This window comes from Musca autumnalis, unplaced genomic scaffold (genome assembly GCF_047663935.1).
Source record: "Musca autumnalis isolate F117 unplaced genomic scaffold, ASM4766393v1 scaffold_5, whole genome shotgun sequence".
Lineage (NCBI taxonomy): Eukaryota > Metazoa > Arthropoda > Insecta > Diptera > Muscidae > Musca > Musca autumnalis.
In genome coordinates, this window is record NW_027412088.1 from 30,988,040 (window position 1) to 31,008,302 (window position 20,263).

Consider the following 20,263-nt stretch of genomic DNA (forward strand, 5'->3'; position numbering starts at 1 on the left):
CGAGCAAGTTGGAGGATGGCGCATGTCGTTCCACTCCTTTGAACACCTCCCCACACGAGTTCAAAATTGGCCGTTAAGATGGTGTGCATAACAACGGATCAATCGTTTAATTGATAAACCGTTTTTTATTTTGTTGCACTAATACCAATTTTAATCAATATTAACATTTATTTATGTACTGTTCGTAACATTTTAGTTCGATTTACAATAAAGAAAAAAATCAGCCTTATCTCACCCTTACACCTCAACAGCGAGCCACATTTTTGAGGCATTTTAATTAAGGTCTATCTATCCTCAGAAGGTAAAACAAATAAACCCAAGACCAATTTCAATATCATTTAGTACTTTTTATAGCCTTATAGTAGGTATTTCCAATACCATTTCAGGCATCAGCGACTCGCATACCAAATTTCAGAATTTGTAACCCATTAAAAAAAACTTGTATTATCGTTCATGCACTAACAAAATGCTACCAAATTAAGTTCTTTTCGTACATCTGGGTATAACCTTAAAAAATTACCTTCTTGTATCAACCATTTATATCAACCGCGAATCTCATTTCCAGCTCTATCAGTTCTTCCAAGCCCAATAATAGAAATTCACCTAATCCAAGTTATACCAAATTTAGTACCATTTAGTACTTCCAAGCCCAGTTCTTCCAAGCCCAATAATAGAAATTCACCTAATCCAAGTTATACAAAATTTAGTACCATTTAGTACTTTTCGTGCCCATAAGTAAGATTTTCCAAAACGTCGGCTATCAGGGTTTCAGCTCTATCCGTTCAACCAAATTATAACAAATTTAGTACCATACAGTACATTTCGTGCCCATAAGTACGAATTTTCAAAACTTCCTCAATCCTACAGTCCAACAGTAATTATCAATCCACTGTCAAAATGATAAATTTTTAATTTAAATTGTTTTGTTTATCATCGTTGGACCATTAATTGTACAGGAGATGACATTTTCATAAAAGTTGTGTCGTAAATTGTGTTTCGGGAAACTATTCGAATGACAGGCATTTTGGTAAATAAATTACAAGTAAATGACATTCCATTTATACTTTTTACACAATAATACAATATAAGTTATTATTATAAATTAAAAACTATAAATTATTATAATTATAAATTAATTTATATGTTTGCATGCAACTATGTCTACAGAACATCACGCAGCCTAATAAAAATGTTAACAACTCAACAGTTGTAAAACTTTTCATCTGATTACTAATTCGAAATAATATATAAAATACAAAGTGATAACGGCTTATTACTCTTCGTATATATTCTGAAAACTTCTTTATTTTCTTCTATTACAACAATTACAATGCACTTCTGCAGTTACAAAAAAGCAACTGCGCTATTGCTAATCATATTTCGCATCCTACAAATGTCTTTTGCGGGAACGGTATGTTTTCTTTAATTCCAACATTTAATAAATTTAATTTTTAGTTCATATTTCAGCAAACCTGGACCTATGAATTATTGAATGTAACCTTAACCTCCTCAAATTTAGACGTCTTGGATGGTGATCTTAAAGTGATACGCATAAGCCGCGGTTCCTTTGCAATAAGTGGTCATTTTGATATAAAGCAAGATATTGATGATTCTTCTCTAGTTGAGGGTGTAATTCTGCGTCGAACATCTGCCACAGATGAGTATCGTCCATTTCCTTTTGACATCACCAATCAAACATTTTCCGAGGCTATGAATAAATATTATAAACCTTTAGTTATGGATTCGGTGGCAGAATGTACAACCAATGCTCCGGTGTTTGATGAATTTGAGTCACCACTATCGAAACGTTACGTTAAAGTGGATAAATGCCAGCTGTCTACGGATAATATGCCATCACATATGCCTGAGGGTTTTTATAAAATTCTTATAAAGCTGCATGGTGCAACGGAAGCATGTATTGAGACAATATTTGAAATTGAAAATACGATGTTTTGAGGTGGAAAATATATTTCAGAACTGGATTGCTTAAATGTATGTTAAAAATATTCAAGTTTCGAGTTTGCAGAGTTCGTAAAAAATTTATTCCGTATATCTTGGGATTAATAAAATGAAAATGTGATACCCAATGGACTATGCTAAAAGCTTATTTAAAAAGCCTTGCGAAGTTTTCCAGTAGACAAATTCATGTTGTAGATATTCTTAACAAATTCACGTTTGATCTATAAACCTTTAAAAATCCGCGTTTGATCTAAAATCCTTTAAAACATCCACGTTTGATCTAAAATCCTTTAAAAAATGCACGTTTGATATAAAATCCTTTAAAAAATCCAATTTGATCTAAAATGCTTTAAAAATGCACGTTTGATATAAAATACTTTAAACAAATCTACGTTTGATCTAAAACCCTTTAAAAAGTCCACGTTTGATCTAAAATCCTTTAAAAAAATCCACGTTTGATCTAAAATCCTTCACAAAATACACGTTTGATCTAAAATAAATTAAAAAATCCTCATTTGATCTAAAATCCTTTAAAAACTCTCCGTTTGATCTAAAATCTTTGTACAAAATCCACGTTTAGGTCAAAAAAATCCTTTAAAAAATCAACGTTTGATATTAAATTCGTTAAAAAATCCATCAGAAAATAATAGCCTTCCATACATAAAATGACTTCTTCCAGATTTCAATAGCCAGCAGACTATATACGTGGCATTCATAGAAAAAAATATCAATCACGAATTGGAAACTCGAATGGAAAATTTATGTTTAAATATCAGATTATCCAGCGTCTCCTCAAGACCAAAAGTGTGTACAAAAGTTATTTGTACATTCTCGCGACCGGCTTAAAAAGAGTATGGAGTTTAATTATTAAGATTAAAATATATGAATACTTGGTAGATTCGATGTGGACTGTATCTAAAATAATAAGATTGTATAAAAATTTTAATGAATACATGTTTAAGAATTAAATATTCTTGGGTGGGCCTTAAATCTACAAAGAGTAAAAAAAGTTCAGAAAAAAATCTTTGAAAAAAAAAATTCCAATAAATTTATGAATGTAAAAATGTGAGAAAGTCTGCCTCCCCATTTACGTGATAGCACCCGTCAATCGCTGCAACCATCTTCCCAAGGAATCTCTGCTTCATCCACCTTTATCAGTCAGTCTCCTCTTTCAGACTTCCGAATTATTTGGCGACCTCCATCGATCAAGAATGGCATCCTTCTTTAGCTGGTTATTTCGTATGGAACATCGCTTTCTGTTGGCCGTTACAAACCGAAATACTTTTCTTTGCTTCGCTATTATTCGAATGGTCTTCTAAGGTCTTCCGAATTATTTGGCGACCTCCATCGATCAAGAATGGCATCCTTCTTTAGCTGGTTATTTCGTATGGAACATCGCTTTCTGTTGGCCTTTACAAACCGAAATACTTTTCTTTGCTTCGCTATTATTCGAGTGGTCTTCTAAGATCTTCCGAATTATTTGGCGACCTCCATCGATCAAGAATGGCACCCTTCTTTAGCTCGTTATTTCGTATGGAACATCGCTTTTTGTTGCCCTTTACAAACCGAAATACTTGTCTTTGCTTCGCTATTATTCGAGTGGTCTTCTAAGGTCTTCCGAATTATTTGGCGACCTCCATCGATCAAGAATGGCATCCTTCTTTAGCTCGTTATTTCGTTTGGAACATCGCTTTCTGTTGGCCGTTACAAACCGAAATACTTTTCTTTGCTTCGCTATTATTCGAGTGGTCTTCTAAGGTCTTCCGAATTATTTGGCGACCTCCATCCATCAAGAATGACATCCTTCTTTAGCTGGTTATTTCGTATGGAACATCGCTTTCTGTTGGCCGTTACAAACCGAAATACTTTTCTTTGCTTCGCTATTATTCGAGTGGTCTTCTAAGGTCTTCCGAATTATTTGGCGACCTCCATCGATCAAGAATGGCATCCTTCTTTAGCTGGTTATTTCGTATGGAACATCGCTTTCTGTTGGCCTTTACAAACCGAAATACTTTTCTTTGCTTCGCTATTATTCGAGTGGTCTTCTAAGGTCTTTCGAATTATTTGGCGACCTCCATCCATCAAGAATGGCATCTTTCTTTAGCTCGTTATTTCGTATGGAACATCGCTTTCTGTTGGCCGTTACAAACCGAAATACCTTTCTTTGCTTCGCTATTACTCGAGTGGTCTTCTAAGGTCTTCCGAATTATTTGGCGACCTCCATCGATCAAGAATGACATCCTTCTTTAGCTCGTTATTTCGTATGGAACATCGCTTTCTGTTGGCCGTTACAAACCGAAATACCCTTCTTTGCTTCGCTATTATTCGAGTGGTCTTCTGATGTGGCGATCACTACTTGTCGAACCTCTTCTTGCTGTGAACCTCCTTTGCCTTACTGTCTTCGATGTTTGTTTTAATCGGTGTACTCTTTTCGATCAACTGGTCGTTCACATATATGGAGGATGAGAACATTTCATGTTGCTGCTGGTGATGATGCTGCAGTTGTTGCTGTTGTAATTCCTCCAGATTAACATCGTTAATATGGATTCGAAGTATCAAATCACCGTTAACTTCATCTTCTTCAAGGGCCAAGAGTGGAGACTTCTGGCAAATTGTTGCTGCTGTCTCTGATTAATGTTGCTAATTATAACTATTCAGATGACTGTGGTGACTATCGGAAGGCGATTGGTGCTATTGGTGGCCTTGATACTCATAGTGTCGTGCTGATTGTTGTCCCATATGTTGTTGTTTAAGATGTTGTTGGACTGTCGTTAGTAGAATTCAGATTCATATTGCCTGTGGGCAATTTTTTGTATTTCGTTTGTTGACGACTCCTGCACTTTTTCTTTTTCTCCCACCATGCCGCTTTCGGTGTTTATTTTTTTAGATTGATTATTGGGCATGGATGATGGTTCAGCTTCATTTGACACCTTCTGAACGCTGTCACTATAATTGACTGCTTTCTTGGATAGAGTCGTTGTAGTTCCTTTCGATTCCATTGAAAAATCAAATTTAGGACGAGCGCAAACTTTATTCTTCATGGCACAAACTTTCTTTTTAATTTTCCTCTGCTCTAGGACGATATCCATGTCCGCCCTAGCCCACTCTTCATGCACAAAGCAATTCCAATTCCTCCTTGCAGTGCAATTTTGGTATGGTTATCCAACTTAATTCCTGTTGTAATTCCTCCAGATTAACATCGTTAATATGGATTCGAGGTATCAAATCACCGTTAACTTCATCTTCTTCAAGGGCCAAGAGTGGAGTCCTTTGACTAATTGTTGCTGCTGTCTATGATTCATGTTGCTGATGATAATTGTTTTGATGACTGTGGTGACTATCGGTAGGTGCTGGTGATACTCATAGTTTCGTGCTGATTGTTGTCTCATGTGTTGTTGTTTTAGATGCTGTTGCACCGTTGTTGGACTGTCGTTAGTAGAATTCAGATTCATATTACGTGTGTGCTTCTTAATCTAGATCTCTGATGAAATTTTTTGTATTTCATTTGTTGACGACTCCTGCACTTTTTCTTTTTCTCCCACCATGCCGCTTTCAGTGTTTATTTCTTTAGATTGATTATTGGCCATGGATGATAGTTCAGCTTCATTTGACACCTTCTTATTTGACATTTGACACCATAATTGACTGCTTTCTTGGATAGCGTCGTTGTAGTTCCTTTCGATTCCTTTGAAAAATCAAATTTACAATCGCAATCTTTATTCTTCATGGCACACACTTTCTTCCTAATTTTCCTCTGCTCTAGGACAATATCCATATCCGCCCTCTTTCACTATTCATTCAAAAAGCAATTCCAATTCCTCCTTGCAGTGCAATTTTTGTATGGATGCCCCTCGAGTCTCCACCTTTGGTTATCCAACTTAATTCCTGTTGTAATTCATCCAGATTAACACCGTTAGTATGGATACGAGGTATCAAATCACTGTTAACTTCATCTTCTTCAAGGGCCAAGAGTGGAGTCCTTTGGCTAATTGTTGCTGCTGTCTCTGATTCATGTTGCTGATGATAACTTTTTAGATGACTGTGGTGACTATCGGAAGGTGACTGGTGCTGTTGATGGCCTTGATATTCATAGTGTCGTGCTAATTGTTGTCCCATGTGTTGTTGTTTTAGATGTTGTTGGACTGTCGTTAGTAGAATTCAGATTTTGCGTGTGGGTTTTCGTAATCTCGCTCTCTGATGGAATTTTTTGTATTTCGTTTGTTGACGGCTCCGGCACTTTTTCTTTTTCTCCCACCATGCCGCTTTCGGTGTTTATTTCTTTAGATTGATTATTGGCCATGGATGATGGTTCAGCTTCATTTGACAAGTTCTTACCGCTGTCACTATAATTGACTGCTTTCTTGGATAGCGTCATTGTACTACCTTTCGATTCCATTGAAAAATCAAATTTAGGACAGTCGCAAACTTTATTCTTCATGGCACACACTTTCTTCCTAATTTTCCTCTGCTCTAGGACGATCTCCATGTTCGCCCTCTCCCACTCTTCATTCACAAAACAATTCGCTCCTCCTTTCAGTGCAATTTTGGTATGGATGCCCTCGAGTCTGGTTATCCAACTTATCGAATAATTCTTTCAAAAGGTATTCACTTTCGACGTATTTTCCTTCCGTTATTGTGTTTCTTATCTCTGCCATTATCTGAATAAATTAAATTTTTAGGCACCTCAATTCTAGTGCCTGTGCCATAGGTTCCACCTCTTTAAAGAATCTGTATGGCTCTTCACGAATTTGCATTGTGACAAGTTTGTTGTGTTGGTGGTTTTATAAATAATTAGTGTTGCTGATTTGGCCTTGTAATCTTTTGAGTTCGTCTTCTCTCGATCTTCCTCTCGTCTTCTGTCGTAGGTTTTTTTCTTATTATTCGTCTTCTCTCGTTGTACTAGTGTGACAACGTAATTTCACTTTGAAGCTGGGGTAGATTCAGCGGGGCCAGGGTCGTCACAAGAATTTATTTGTAATAGGACATCAGAGAGAAAAGGCACACAGTTGATTTTTCTTTAAAAACTTTATAAACAATCCTTTATTTATAATTAAAAAAATACACTTTACACAACACTGTATTGAGCATTATTATGACGATGAATAGTTGGCAGCGATTTGGTACGGTAGCGGCCCGATGGGGGTTGATGGCAGAATAGATGGCGACGGCTTTGGCACGGTAGCGGCCCGATAAATGTTGATTGCAGAGTAGTTGGCAGCGGCTTTGGCACGGCAGCGGCCCGAAGTATGCTGTCGGTAGAATAGTTGGCGATGGCTTTGGCACGGCAGCGGCCCGATGAATACTGACGGTAGAATTGTTGGTAACCGTTTTGGCACAGCAGAAACCAAAGAACGTTGACATGGAACTACAGTTGTGTATATGTCGGAAGCCACAGGCAGGGCAATTCCCCACCTGACTTCAAACACACACTACAGAAATAGGTCTAAAGCCAGGGGCACTGCAATCCCCCTCCTGACTCTAAACTCACACACACGTTCCACAAGTATGTCTGGGGCCAAGGGCACGGCAATCCCCCAGTTGACTCCAAACACTTCACAAATAATATGTCTAAAGCCTAAAGGATTGCTGTGCCCTCCCGCACTTGACTTTGAACAGCCGCACACAGATGTCTAAAGCCAGGGGCACGGCAATCCCCTTCTGACTCTAAACACACACACTCACACGTTCACAAATATGTCTGGGGCCAAGGGCACGGCAATCCCCCACTTGACTCCAAACACACACAAATATGTCTACAGCCAGGGCACGGGAATCCCCCTCCTGACTATAAACACGCAACACAAACTAATTTCTGTTTCTTTGAGGGCAATCCCCCACTCAACTCAACAGACTAATGCTACGTTACTTCCACTTTGCCAAGGGAACGTTAAAAACCCCACTTAGCACATCAGCCATCAATAGACGACTGTCCCGGTTGTCTGTTCGCAACCTCCTTTTATACCCGTTGGTGGTGGCTGGTCATCACACCAACATAGCTAGCCCAGCTGATCGTATGCAGACATTGTTTCGTTTTATTCACACATGTTGTTTAGTTTGACTATTGACCGCCAGAGTATCGCAGTTTTGTTTCTCTCATTTGCCACTAGCTGATCAGTTTGTCCGTTAATTTAAATAATGAACATAAGTAGATTTATTTATTTCAATGTAAACAAGAAATAAATAAGACACTTCTTGTAGTCAAAAACGAGGCCACGACTTTTGATCGTTACACTAGTTAATCTTCTCGTCTTCGTTTTAAGAATAGTGCGAACGCATTTTTCCCACCGCCGTTGTAAATACGTTTTTCGATTTGTTGTAGATCAACATTCCGCAGCCCTTTACTCGCGAGCAAGCAAGGACGGCTTCTCTCTCCACCACTGTTGGGCAGAAATGCTCGGCCTCATACACAAAAGTGTAAAAAATACATGAGTCTCTCGCAATTTGCCCACCATTGCTCTCCACTCACTAATTGAAAAACTATGCACTAACAACTGTGTTTGCACAAATTGTTGTTGTGTGCCGAATGCTGTTGTAAAGCAGGTATCGGCACCAATACAAACGCATTGTTTGCGGCCTCACGCATACGACTCTCTCTCGCTCTCTCCACAAACAGCGTGCGCGTTAATGCATTGCTAAAATTAAAAATCATTGAAACAAGCGACAACAGAACCTTCTTCTTTGACTTCTGAATGAAGACTGAGTGGTGGTTGTTATTCTCATCAAGGGCACGTGTGCCCCTTTTTGCCGGATGCTGTTGTAAAGCATAGTTGAACAAAATGAGCACTCGTCTTTACGTTTTCGTACGATTCACCATACAAATGCACTCTTCTTGTTCATCGTTGTTGTATAGTAATGCCCTTCTTGTAATTGAGCACACTCCTGCTTAAATATTTGATTTTCTTTGTTCTCCGTTCGTATTCTCGAGTAGATCGTCCATTCTCCGTTCGTTCTTCCACTCTCTTGCTTCGTCGTGTGATTGTTTCTGTTCTTCGTATTCTTAAGCTTTTTCCCCGCTCGCTCTTCCTCTCCGTTCGTTCCTACTTGTAGATGGTTATTTCTCTCCGTTTGTCCATCTACTCTCTCGTACCCGCCGCCGGTCCACTTCGTAGTTTTTTTTCGTCTTCGCGTTATCACCTCCTTCTTCGTAATAAATCTTCCTCTCCTCTCCGCTCGTAGTTCGTTTCGTCATTTTTATTTGCTCGATTTCCCCCGCGGCCCTCCCTTTCTATCTACAAAAGGAAGGCTCGAAGGACCAAATGTAAATATTAAAGTCGCTTGGTGCATCCAACAGACTGCCACAGATAGTCTGTATATTGAATAACAAGATGCAGAAGATCTGCTCGATGTTAGTGGTTTATTCAAAATATTTCTTAACCTAAATACAATCTTGCTACTCTTATCTTCTATTTAATAAGTGTTAGAAACTAGTACTAGATTGCTGCGACCGTTTTCAAGTGGTTTTGACCTGCATGCATATGTTTGTTGGGGGTCATAAAATATTTATTATCGTCATGTGTAATGTTTCCTATACAAATTTCTACAATTGATAAAAACTATGGAAACATACGTGGCAAATCTCTAAAAGAATGAAAGTTTTGTTAGGCCACTGGAAAATCCATACGAAGATTTAATTGAAATGGTAAGTTTTTACAACGCCTTGTCATGAGCCGAAAATATGTACAAAAGTTATTTGTACAGTAACAGAAACTAAAAACGTTTCGGCTAGTGGCTGCCAACCCAACATCAAATCTATGCTGATACATCAACAAAAACCAAGGATCTTCTATACACGCAGAAATATGTTTCGATCCAAACAAATATTTGTTTGGGACTGATTGCAAACAAATATATGTTTGGATCCAAATATAATTTGCTTGTGTCCAAACAAATACATATATGTTTGCAACATTTTGTAACATATCTCAATTTTTTTCGTTTCGGTACCAACATATTTTTTATGTTAGAACATATTTTTTTATGGGTGGAGAGTGGATATTTTGTCAAGGAGAGTAACAACAGGGCTTTCGCGGCTGCGGAATGCTGTTTTATAATAAAGAGCTGTGTGTATGGTGTAATAGGAGACGCAGAAGCGAAGACGGGAGGGTAAAAAAGGTTGTTTTTGCTTTGGTGGTGTGTGTATGCGGCCAAACACGTGCATTTCGTGCTTTGTTGTTGTTAACCAACGAAGCAAGCGAAGAGGAAAAGAAAAAAAGGATTGTATGAATTATGTTGTTCTTTTTTCTTCAGTTTTCTAAATGCAAACGTTGAGTAAAGATGGTAAAGTGAGTGAATAAATCAGAGTTTTGTGGTTTATTAAAAAACTGGTGCTTTTTAGTAAATTAAATGCCCAATACATTTTATAATTATTGGACAGGGAAGAAATCGCATTTAATATTGGTAATTACATCAATACATTTTTCATATACATACATACATATGTATATTTAAAATATGGAAGTACCTATTTATTACATTATATAATCAATCATTTGATTCCAGATGCCGATTTCCCGCTGATGATTTCAACTTTGCGGAAAATGTGTTATATTTTACAACTAAGGAGAAGCTTTCAACACTGTTTCTATATATTCTTTTTTTTTAATGTGTGACTTTTTACAGTGTTTTATTTAACTTGCTTTGGTGTCCATTTGGTTCAAATCTAGTAACACATTTTTAACACAGTTGCAGTTGACCAATCGAACTAAAACTTTTCACACTTTTCAGATTTGGATGACAATACATGAATATGAAACCAAAACCAATATGGGTCCATTTCTTCCTATAGTTCCCATATAGCGGTACCACCCGATTTCAGTTGTTTTGAGGATTTTGTCTTAATTTTTTTGTCCGAATTGGCTGTAACTTGTCATTTCGAGTTATCACTTGTACAGAAACCCCCCCATCATTGTGGACATGGGTCAGATTTTGGTGTAGCCCCCATATAACGGTACCACTCAATTTCAGGCAATTTCAAGTTTTTATCTAAATGTTCGGCCTAAATTAACTGTAATTTGGTTATGGACTTCTGATTGGTCAAACAATGTGTTTAGTCCGCACTATAGGGACTTGGGGGGAACAAGTGTATCAAAGACTCCCCAATGGAGCCAGTACGCCCAAATGCGTACGAGTGGCCGTCAATAACAATGTAAAGAAATAGAAAATAAAACACGATAGTTTTTTAGTAAAAAGCTTGGCTCAATTGCCGGTGTTTATTATTGGTAAACAATATTAACTTTCTACAACGATATGTAGCAATGCTTACGATAAAGCGCGGTTCTTGTGCTTGCGATTCAAGCGGTCGATCGATCTTCTTGTTGTTTTATTTATTAGTTATGTTTTGTGTTTATGTTGATAACTGCATAGATGCTTCAAATGGGCGGTTGTTAAGAGAATATTCGTTGAAATCTCTCATACTATTACAGGAGTGTAATAAATGGGAATGAGGAGATTTCAACGAATATGTCTATGCAATTCATAGGACCAATTTAAATGGAATAATCAGTTCTAACTTAAACACAATGTATTTATTAAAAAGTTAAAAATAACATGTAAAAAAGTGTCAGTCGGCTGAGACAGAGATATACCGTCAGCCAATATGAATTAAAACTTCCATCTACGGACAGATCGAATGTATTTAGGGTCTTTTCAGAATTTTGTGCCCTTTTCGGACATTTGAACTTGCCGACAAAAACATGGATTAGGATTCAAGGGCAAAAGTGTTGCAGAGGAGGTACTTGAAGGAATGTACTATTATTACTCATTTTGTGAGTCATATCTTTTCGATAGGTATCGCTCCCATTAGTCATTTCAGTGGGTCATCGTATAACTTTTAGACCAGTATGCCAGGAAGCATGGACTTGTCCACGGAAATCATAATATGGCTGTAAACAGGACAAATGCTAAATTTTTGTGGGGGAGGTACCCTAAGGAGAGGACCTATAAGGGCTATTTTAGAAGTTAAACTAAATTTTGATAAAATATTAAGAGATCCAAAGTTGCACCAAGTGGGTTGCCTCGTTATACCATTTTAGTGACATATTTAAATACTGGGGGCGGAGTACTGGAAGTTGTGGACAGGTATTGCCCATCTTTGAACTGAACTTAAGTTTGGACAAAATATGATTAAGGCCAAATTTTGGACCAAATCGGTTGAACAGTTCGACAGTAATCGTGCTATCTGGCCGCTACATATGGCTACATAGGGGTTTTCTACACCATTCGGGCTGTTTTCTCAAGAAGTATGGACTTGCCACTGAAAAAACTTTTACCGCCGTAATGAAGGTAGCGAATGCAAATGGCTTTAAAGCATCAAAGTGATTCGAGTTCTGGTCTTAAAGTGAACTTATCCGAAATTTGTTGTGGGTGGTACTCGAAGGAGTGGACAAATATAGTCCATATTCGAACTTGATCTATAAGTGGTAGATATATTAAGATGTGCAAAGTATGGACAACATCGGTCACTTCCTTCAAGAGTTATCGTGCGCACAATTCTTCCGAACATTTTTTAACTTTTGTGGGAGAGGTACCTGAAGGAGTTGACCGATATTACCTATCTTCGGCCTAAAACTAAAAATATAACGAAGGACAAATGTTGGACCGAATCGGCAGATCCGTTCGAGAGTTATCATGCGCTCCAACCACCTCACACGGTGTCATAGGGATTTTTTGCAACTTTCAGGCTATTGAATGCAGTGAATACAAGTAGCTAAAACAAAAATCACAGTGATTCGAGAGATGGCCCTAAACTGAACTTTTCCGAAATTTTGTGTGGGAGGTACTCGAAGGAGTGGACCGATTGAGTCTATATTGAGACATTATCTAAATCTAGTACACATTTTACGATGGGCAAAGTATGGACCAAATCGGTTACTCCCTTCAAGAGTTATCGTGCACACAAATTTTCCGAACATTTTCGAACTTTTCGAACTTAAACTAGGTTTGGGCAAAATATTACGAAAGCCAAAATTTGAACCGTTCGAGAGTTATCATTCGCACCAGCCAGCCATACAGACGGACGGACATTGCTCAATCGACTCCAAATTGTCTGAAACACATTTCGTCCAAACATAGTTGGGGTCTAAAACCATTATTTCGATGAGGCACATTTTGCCCGTATGAAAGTGTATATACCCTCGTTAGCATAAATGCTGAGGGTATAAAAATCATTTAGGGTTATGTAAAAACCATCTAATGATATATGGAAATTAGTCCTGTATTAGCCAGACTTGCCCTATATTATACTAGTCTTTAACGGCGTTTCCATGATAGAGGTAAAAATCAGGGCATAAACAAAATTTTGTACACTTTTCTTTGAAAATAGTTTTCAGAAATATTGCTTACACTGGCCATCAGCTCTCTTATTATTCTTCAGCCGATTTATTGCTGTCTTAACCTCATCTTGGCCGGGTGGTAAACATTCAATACCATCTTCCGGGATTGGATCTGTGGTATCTGTTTGAAAAAATGCTCTTTCCATATCCTTAGCACACTATCTGTATCAGTTACCTTGCTGGTCTCTACAGGAGGATGTGCCAGTTCCAAAGCCATCAGTTCGATGTTTCTTTGGTAGAATTTTCGGACTTCATTCTGTCTCCTGTACATCTCGATTTTTTCACACTCCCGCTTTTCCATCTTTCTCTTTTTCCTGCGGAAAAGACGTTTCTCCTCTGTCCTTTTCTCTCGATACCTATCTCGTGCGCTACGCGTTGCTTGGTGGAGGTCTCTGGTATACAAGTACTGATTTTGCGCCTGTTTGCATGGAGTGGGCAATGTTTTGTCATTGTCCTGATATGTTATCGGGACGAGGAGTGCTTTGATTAAGCAGTTGGGCCAGTTGAGTGGAATATGCTGTGGATATCTGTTGTGTTTGCAGCCTATCGATGGCCAACTTCCCCGTTGTGTCTGTTCGTGCTTTATTTGCAACGTTTAGACGGGTACGTACCTTTGCTGCAACAAGGTAGGGTTCCGAATTTATGTTTGCTCCTCGGAACTATCGTACATCCAACACGCTCGATGAATGTCTTCCATCTATCACAACATGATCAATTTGATTACTTGTTCTTTGATCTGGAGACATCCAGGTGCCCTTATGAATATCGAGATGATTAAATCTGGTACTGCTAACTACCATGTTTTTTGCAGATGTTTCACTGTGGAGACTGAATTCCCCGACTGTTGGGCCAAAGATATTCTCCTTTCCAATTTTGGCTTAAAAATCGCCTAGTATAATTTTAATGTCATGGGCAGGGCAACGGTCATAAGTTTCTTCTAAGCGCTCGTAAAATATATCTTTTGTCTGTTCGTCCTTGTCTTCAGTGGGAGCATGAGCGCAAATATAGCTGATGTTGAAGAATTTTGCTTTGGTCAGGACCGTTCCTTGGTATCTTCCATCCCCTACGTCAACGTTTACATTTTTTTATTTTAGGTTGCATCTTTTTCAGTGACAGTCACTGTATGTTAGAGAGGCCTTTTTTATCCTACGTGTAAACAGATGACCTTCTCAAAGTCTCTTTTAGACAGAAGCCTTCCAAAGATCTTTTATGAACCGATTAAATTTCTGAAGGTGTTACAGGCAGAATATATTCTAATACATTCGTTAGGTCTTCTAGAGACAGAAGACATGCTTTATGTGTTCATCATCTAAGGGTGTTCTGTAGAAAGAAATCTCTGTCAAGCTCTTCTGTAGAAAGAACACCTTTAGAAGGTTTTCTATAACCAAAACCTGCTAAGGGTTTCCTACACCCAGGAGACCAGCTAACGGTCTTTTGTAGATAAAAAGGTCTTCCACAGTTCTTCTATATACAGATTTAACTCATCAATATCTCCTGTACACAGAAGGCCTTCCAAACGTCTTCTATGTATTGAAGGTCCTTTGAAGATCGTTTACAAAATGAAAACTTCGTAAGAATGTTTAAAGGCAGAAGACTATCTAAAGACCTTTTGCATTCCTTCTATTGACAAAAAGACCTTCTCAAGATATTTTCCCCTTGTTTTTTAGGTATGTGTGTGGAAAATGTTTTTTAACGTGATTCATTATAGTGGATGCATATTTTGCTTTAAATAGATGCGGAGAATAATGTTTGCTTTCTCTGAGATACATTGTGGCGATTACCAATGAAAAATGTTAATTGGTCAATAAAAAAATATTGCTTTACATATTTTTTATTTATTTACAAGGAAATATGATTTATAAATTAATCACGGCATAATTTGTAGCGACATGTCAATGTCTAGGTTACAAGCTGGGACCTAATTACGATGACTTGACAAACAAGAGATTAATTGATACGGATACTCAAACAACATGTTTACCAATTGACAACTGATGGAAATGTGTTAAATCACGTAATATAAACCCATTATAAAAGTTGGATAATTTTCATAATACAATTAATTAAATTCAAGCATTCATTAGTTGGTTGTGAAGCTATTTGAAAATGTTGTTCACCAAAGTATCAATAATTGTGACGTTGATTTATGCATCCCTGATACTGGGGGAAGAGGTAAGTGAGATTTATGGGGTAAAATGATTTTTCTGTATCCTTTAATATATTTTTTTTTTTTTTTTTTGTAGAAAAATTGGACCTATGAGTTGATAAGCATTGAAGCCTCAACTACCGATCCTGACATTGCCGATATTGCGGTAAAAGAAAAACGCTTGGGACGTGGCCTTTATGCCTTTAGTGGATTTCTGGATTTCAAAAAAGATTTGGATGATTCAACAGTCGTGGATGTTCGTGTCTATCGCAGCTCAACCGAACGTGAACAGGACTATCAGTTGACACCGTTTGTCATTGACAATGAGATTTTGACAAATTTCATCAACTTCCACTACAAGGCCTATATTATGCCAACGATTAAGGAATGCGCCCCTGCTGCTCCCCAATTTGAAGGTGATGAGGAATTTGTGGCACCTTTTGGTAAAAAACGTATCGATGTTACTGACTGTGATGTACCAGTCGATGGTTTTCCAAATCTTTTGGAATACGGCTTGTATAAGGTTGAGGCCTATGCCCGTAATGAAATTGAAATGCATCTCAAGGTGGTGGTAAGAGTTGAGAAGCCTTTATAAATTGTTTGAGGATCTTTTGTGTTTTTTTTTTCTAAATTTTATAAATTGGTTTAAAAAAACAAAACCGATCACTAACCAATTAGTGTCTAGATTTTTGAAAATTTTAATAAAATTAGTCAAAATAAATCTTTAAAAAACATATTATAGTTCTTAAATTGTTTAAAAGTAAGGAGAGAGAGTAAAGAAAGAATTTTTTTTTGGAAATGGAGAGGAAATTTGTTTTGAAAACGAAAAAAAGTCTTCAATTCTAGTGTCAAATATTAAACATTTTAATAATAATACCCCTGAAGCTGTTCGGGCTATTTTGAGCCATATTTTCTCTCAAGATGGAATGTCTTCTTGCCCTACCAAATGACAATGTTTTCGTGTTTTGAGTTCATTGGTTTGATTTGAATGCAAAACCCCCCTATAGATGACAATATAAAGTTATGACCCCAGCTGGTAATAAAAATATATATGTCAAAAAATATGAAAATATGCATGGTTACCTGTCAAATAAATATATGCCAATATAATTTAGAGCTTTTCCTCGACCCCTAACATCCAGCATTACGACCTCATATGTTAATTTATTGGCGATTTACATATGTATGATAAGGCAAAAAACAACAAAAAATAGATTAACAAATTTATGAAATCTGTACATTCATAAATATATTTGAATTTGTAAATACTGCAGAGCAGTGTTACGCCCTAATTCGTATGAAGTTTTTTTTTGTTTTGTTTTTTAATTGTGGGGACATGTGGATTGAGATGTTCAGATGTATGTTGCAAATAATGAAAAAATATCATATGGTCAGCTGAAGATGATAAACTATGTGTGTGTGTAAAAAATAAAAGCAACGGAGAATATAACATACAAAGAGTCCCAAGAAATATGAGATGGTTGTATGAAATGTTGTTGGTTTGTTATTTTTTAAGTAACTAAAAATTTCAAAACGAAGATAATTGTCAAGACAAATTTGGTAATGTTGCAGAAATAGTTAAAAGGGGCAATAAAACACAAGGTATTTGTGGATTTCTTCAAAAAATAATTTTTAAAAAATCCACGTTTGGGGATTTCTTCAAAAAATAATTTTTAAAAAATCCACGTTTGGGGATTTCTTCAAAAAATAATTTTTAAAAAATCCACGTTTGGGGATTTCTTCAAAAAATAATTTTTAAAAAATCCACGTTTGTGGATTTCTTCAAAAAATAATTTTTAAAAAATCCACGTTTGTGTATTTCTTAGAAAAATAATTTTTAAAAAATCCACGTTTGTGTATTTCTTAGAAAAATAATTTTTAAAAAATCCACCTTTGTGTATTTCTTAGAAAAATAATTTTTAAAAAATCCACGTTTGTGTATTTCTTAGAAAAATAATTTTTAAAAAATCCACGTTATGTATTTCGTAGAAAAATAATTTTTAAAAAATCCACGTTTGTGTATTTCTTAGAAAAATAATTTTTAAAAAATCCACGTTTGTGTATTTCTTAGAAAAATAATTTTTAAAAAATCCACGTTTGTGTATTTCTTAGAAAAATAATTTTTAAAAAATCCACGTTTGTGTATTTCTTAGAAAAATAATTTTTAAAAAATCCACGTTTGTGTATTTCTTAGAAAAATAATTTTTAAAAAATCCACGTTTGTGTATTTCTTAGAAAAATTATTTTTAAAATAAACCACTTTTGTGTATTTCTTAGAAAAATAATTTTTAAAATAAACCACGTTTGTGTATTTCTTAGAAAAATAATTTTTAAAAAATCCACGTTTGTTTATTTCTTAGAAAAATAATTTTTAAAAAATCCACGTTTGTGAATTTCTTTGAAAAATAATTTTTAAAAAATATACGTTTGTGTATTTCTTAGAAAAATAATTTTTAAAAAATCCACGTTTGTGTATTTCTTAGAAAAATAATTTTTAAAAAATCCACGTTTGTGTATTTCTTAGAAAAATAATTTTTAAAAAATCCACGTTTGTGTATTTTTTAGACAAAGAATTTTTAAAAAATCCACGTTTGTGTATTTCTTAGAAAAATAATTTTTAAAAAATCCACGTTTGTGTATTTCTTAGAAAAATAATTTTTAAAAAATCCACGTTTGTGTATTTCTTAGAAAAATAATTTTTAAAAAATCCACGTTTGTGTATTTCTTAGAAAAATAATTTTTAAAAAATCCACGTTTGTGTATTTCTTAGAAAAATAATTTTTAAAAAATCCACGTTTGTGTATTTCTTAGACGAAGAATTTTTAAAAAATCCACGTTTGTGTATTTCTTAGAAAAATAATTTTTAAAAAATCCACGTTTGTGTATTTCTTAGAAAAATAATTTTTAAAAAATCCTCTTTAGTGTATTTCTTAGAAAAATAATTTTTAAAAAATCCACGTTTATGTATTTCTTAGAAAAATAATTTTTAAAAAATCCACGTTTGTGTATTTCTTAAAAAAAATAATTTTTAAAAGAATTCACGTTCGAGGATTTCTTGGAAAAAATATTTTTAAAAAATCCACGTTCGTGTATTTCTAAGAAAAATTATTTTTAAAAAATCCACGTTTGTGTATTTATTAAAAAAATAATTTTTAAAATAAACCACATTGGTGTATTTCTTAGAAAAATAATTTTTAAAATAAACGACGTTGGTGTATTTCTTAGAAAAATAATTTTTAAAAAATCCACGTTTGTGTATTTCTTAGAAAAATAATATTTAAAAAATCCACGTTTGTGTACTTCTTAGAAAAATAATTTTTAAAAAATCCTCGTTTGTGTATTTCTTAGAAAAATAATTTTTAAAAAATCCACGTTTGTGTATTTCTTAGAAAAATAATATTTAAAAAATCCACGTTTGTGTATTTCTTAGAAAAATAATTTTTAAAAAATCCACGTTTGTGTATTTCTTAGAAAAATAATTTTTTAAAAAAAATCCACGTTTGTGTATTTCTTAGAAAAATAATTTTTAAAACATCCACGTGCATTTTACTTCCTTCGGAAAGACCTCAACATTTGCATACCTCGTGGCCCATACGTTACTGATGGCACTTCAAGTTCGTTTCCTAAGTCTTTTGTTTTAAAGATGACCGTCAATTAACAATTTTAATAAAAAATGTTCCCACAAATTTCCACAATTCGTTTGTCAGATTTTAAACTGTCAACAATTGTTGTTTCTGTCTGTTTGATTTAAAAGAAACCTCAAGTATTTAATCTTAACAAATTAACAAACAAAATAAAATACAAGAGTCAAGGCAACATTAGCACACAGAACAATTTTTGCATTGATTTTTTTCTCGTTTGAATATTTTTGAAAAACCAAATAATTTTCCCATTCTCATTGGTGGGATATTTAAAACAAAAACCCTGACTTGGCAGCCAATGACCAAAAAATTGATTATAAACCACATTTGTAAAAATTATCTAGGAAATTTTCAGTGTTACCATTAAGTCAGGGCAACAATTTACAAACAATAAAAAAACTATGTGGTTTTTATCATTGTTCCCCCATGTGACAGCCAGCCAGCCAGTTGGGTAGGCAGGAAGCGGTGGGCATTAACCACATTTTTATCCGCAAAGCAAAAATATGAAACAAACCAAAAAACACATTCCAATTTTAAAAGCTTATTTTTCAAAAACTCAAGTGAAACCAAAAATGAAACCAAATGCTGGAAACTAAACAACAAAAGGAGTGTCTTTTGCTTGTTGCATTATTATGGTGGAAAAACTATACCATTACCGTTTTTAAAACAATCAAATTGTTTCGTTTATGGACCGTCAGCCAGTCTTTGCTCAACACAACTCAACTCCACAAACATTGTAATCTTTAATGAAAAGTAGCAGCCTTAAAAGTGTGCCGGCAAAGAAAAAACGCCACAATGAAATTTAAACCCTCCATCCCCGCCTTTGAAAACCAACATTACCAAAGGAAACTTGAATTAAAACAACATTCACCGCTAAAAAAACATTAAATTTAGAGCAGAAAAAAACACAATGTTTTAAAATTACGCTAAACGCTGCTTGAATTTAAAATAATAAAAATTAAGTGATTTACAAATCTAACGCTGGGATAGGAGAGTGCAACTATATGATCTTATTTAATATTTAGGAGGAGTCCTGATTTTGAAGTTCCGGCGAGGCACTCAATAGCAATAGAAAAGAAAAAAACATATTTGTAATTGATTTCCGGTCTGGAAAAAAGGCTTACATATATCGAAGCAACCAAGGTGTTTAATAATTTCATTAATTCTCCTTACAATTGAGCTATTAG

General features: G+C 35.3%; 3 protein-coding genes across 4 annotated transcripts in view; 2 read left to right on the top strand and 1 right to left on the bottom strand.

Annotated features, from left to right (window-relative positions):
- Positions 1 to 20,263, bottom strand: part of LOC141404730 (uncharacterized) — a 423,099-nt gene that overhangs the window by 310,809 nt on the left and 92,027 nt on the right. The gene's annotated exons all lie outside the window — the stretch shown is intronic.
- On the top strand, positions 1,254 to 2,922 carry LOC141405878 (uncharacterized). 2 transcript variants are annotated; one of them, XM_073990727.1, is made up of 2 exons: positions 1,254 to 1,411; positions 1,468 to 2,892. In XM_073990727.1, exons 1-2 carry the CDS (start codon positions 1,331 to 1,333, stop codon positions 1,954 to 1,956), a joined length of 570 nt encoding a protein of 189 aa, XP_073846828.1. In that variant the 5' UTR covers positions 1,254 to 1,330; the 3' UTR covers positions 1,957 to 2,892. The 2 variants fall into 2 exon arrangements, with proteins under 2 accessions (XP_073846828.1, XP_073846827.1); XM_073990726.1 differs by having other exon boundaries at positions 1,274 to 1,411; positions 1,456 to 2,922.
- LOC141404973 (uncharacterized) lies at positions 15,316 to 16,169 on the top strand. The gene is made up of 2 exons (XM_073988850.1): positions 15,316 to 15,461; positions 15,533 to 16,169. The coding sequence occupies exons 1-2, from the start codon at positions 15,396 to 15,398 to the stop codon at positions 16,028 to 16,030; spliced, it is 564 nt and encodes a 187-aa protein (XP_073844951.1). The 5' UTR covers positions 15,316 to 15,395; the 3' UTR covers positions 16,031 to 16,169.

What these genes read in the sequence shown, in the direction of transcription:
- LOC141404973 (XM_073988850.1), top strand. Translation starts at nt 15,396, where the DNA reads ATGTTGTTCACCAAAGTATCAATAATTGTGACGTTGATTTATGCATCC. An exon ending in CCCTGATACTGGGGGAAGAG is followed by an intron (nt 15,462 to 15,532) that starts GTAAGTGAGATT and finishes TTTTTTTTGTAG; the next exon opens with AAAAATTGGACCTATGAGTT.
- LOC141405878 (XM_073990726.1), top strand. Translation starts at nt 1,331, where the DNA reads ATGCACTTCTGCAGTTACAAAAAAGCAACTGCGCTATTGCTAATCATA. An exon ending in AAATGTCTTTTGCGGGAACG is followed by an intron (nt 1,412 to 1,455) that starts GTATGTTTTCTT and finishes TTTAATTTTTAG; the next exon opens with TTCATATTTCAGCAAACCTG.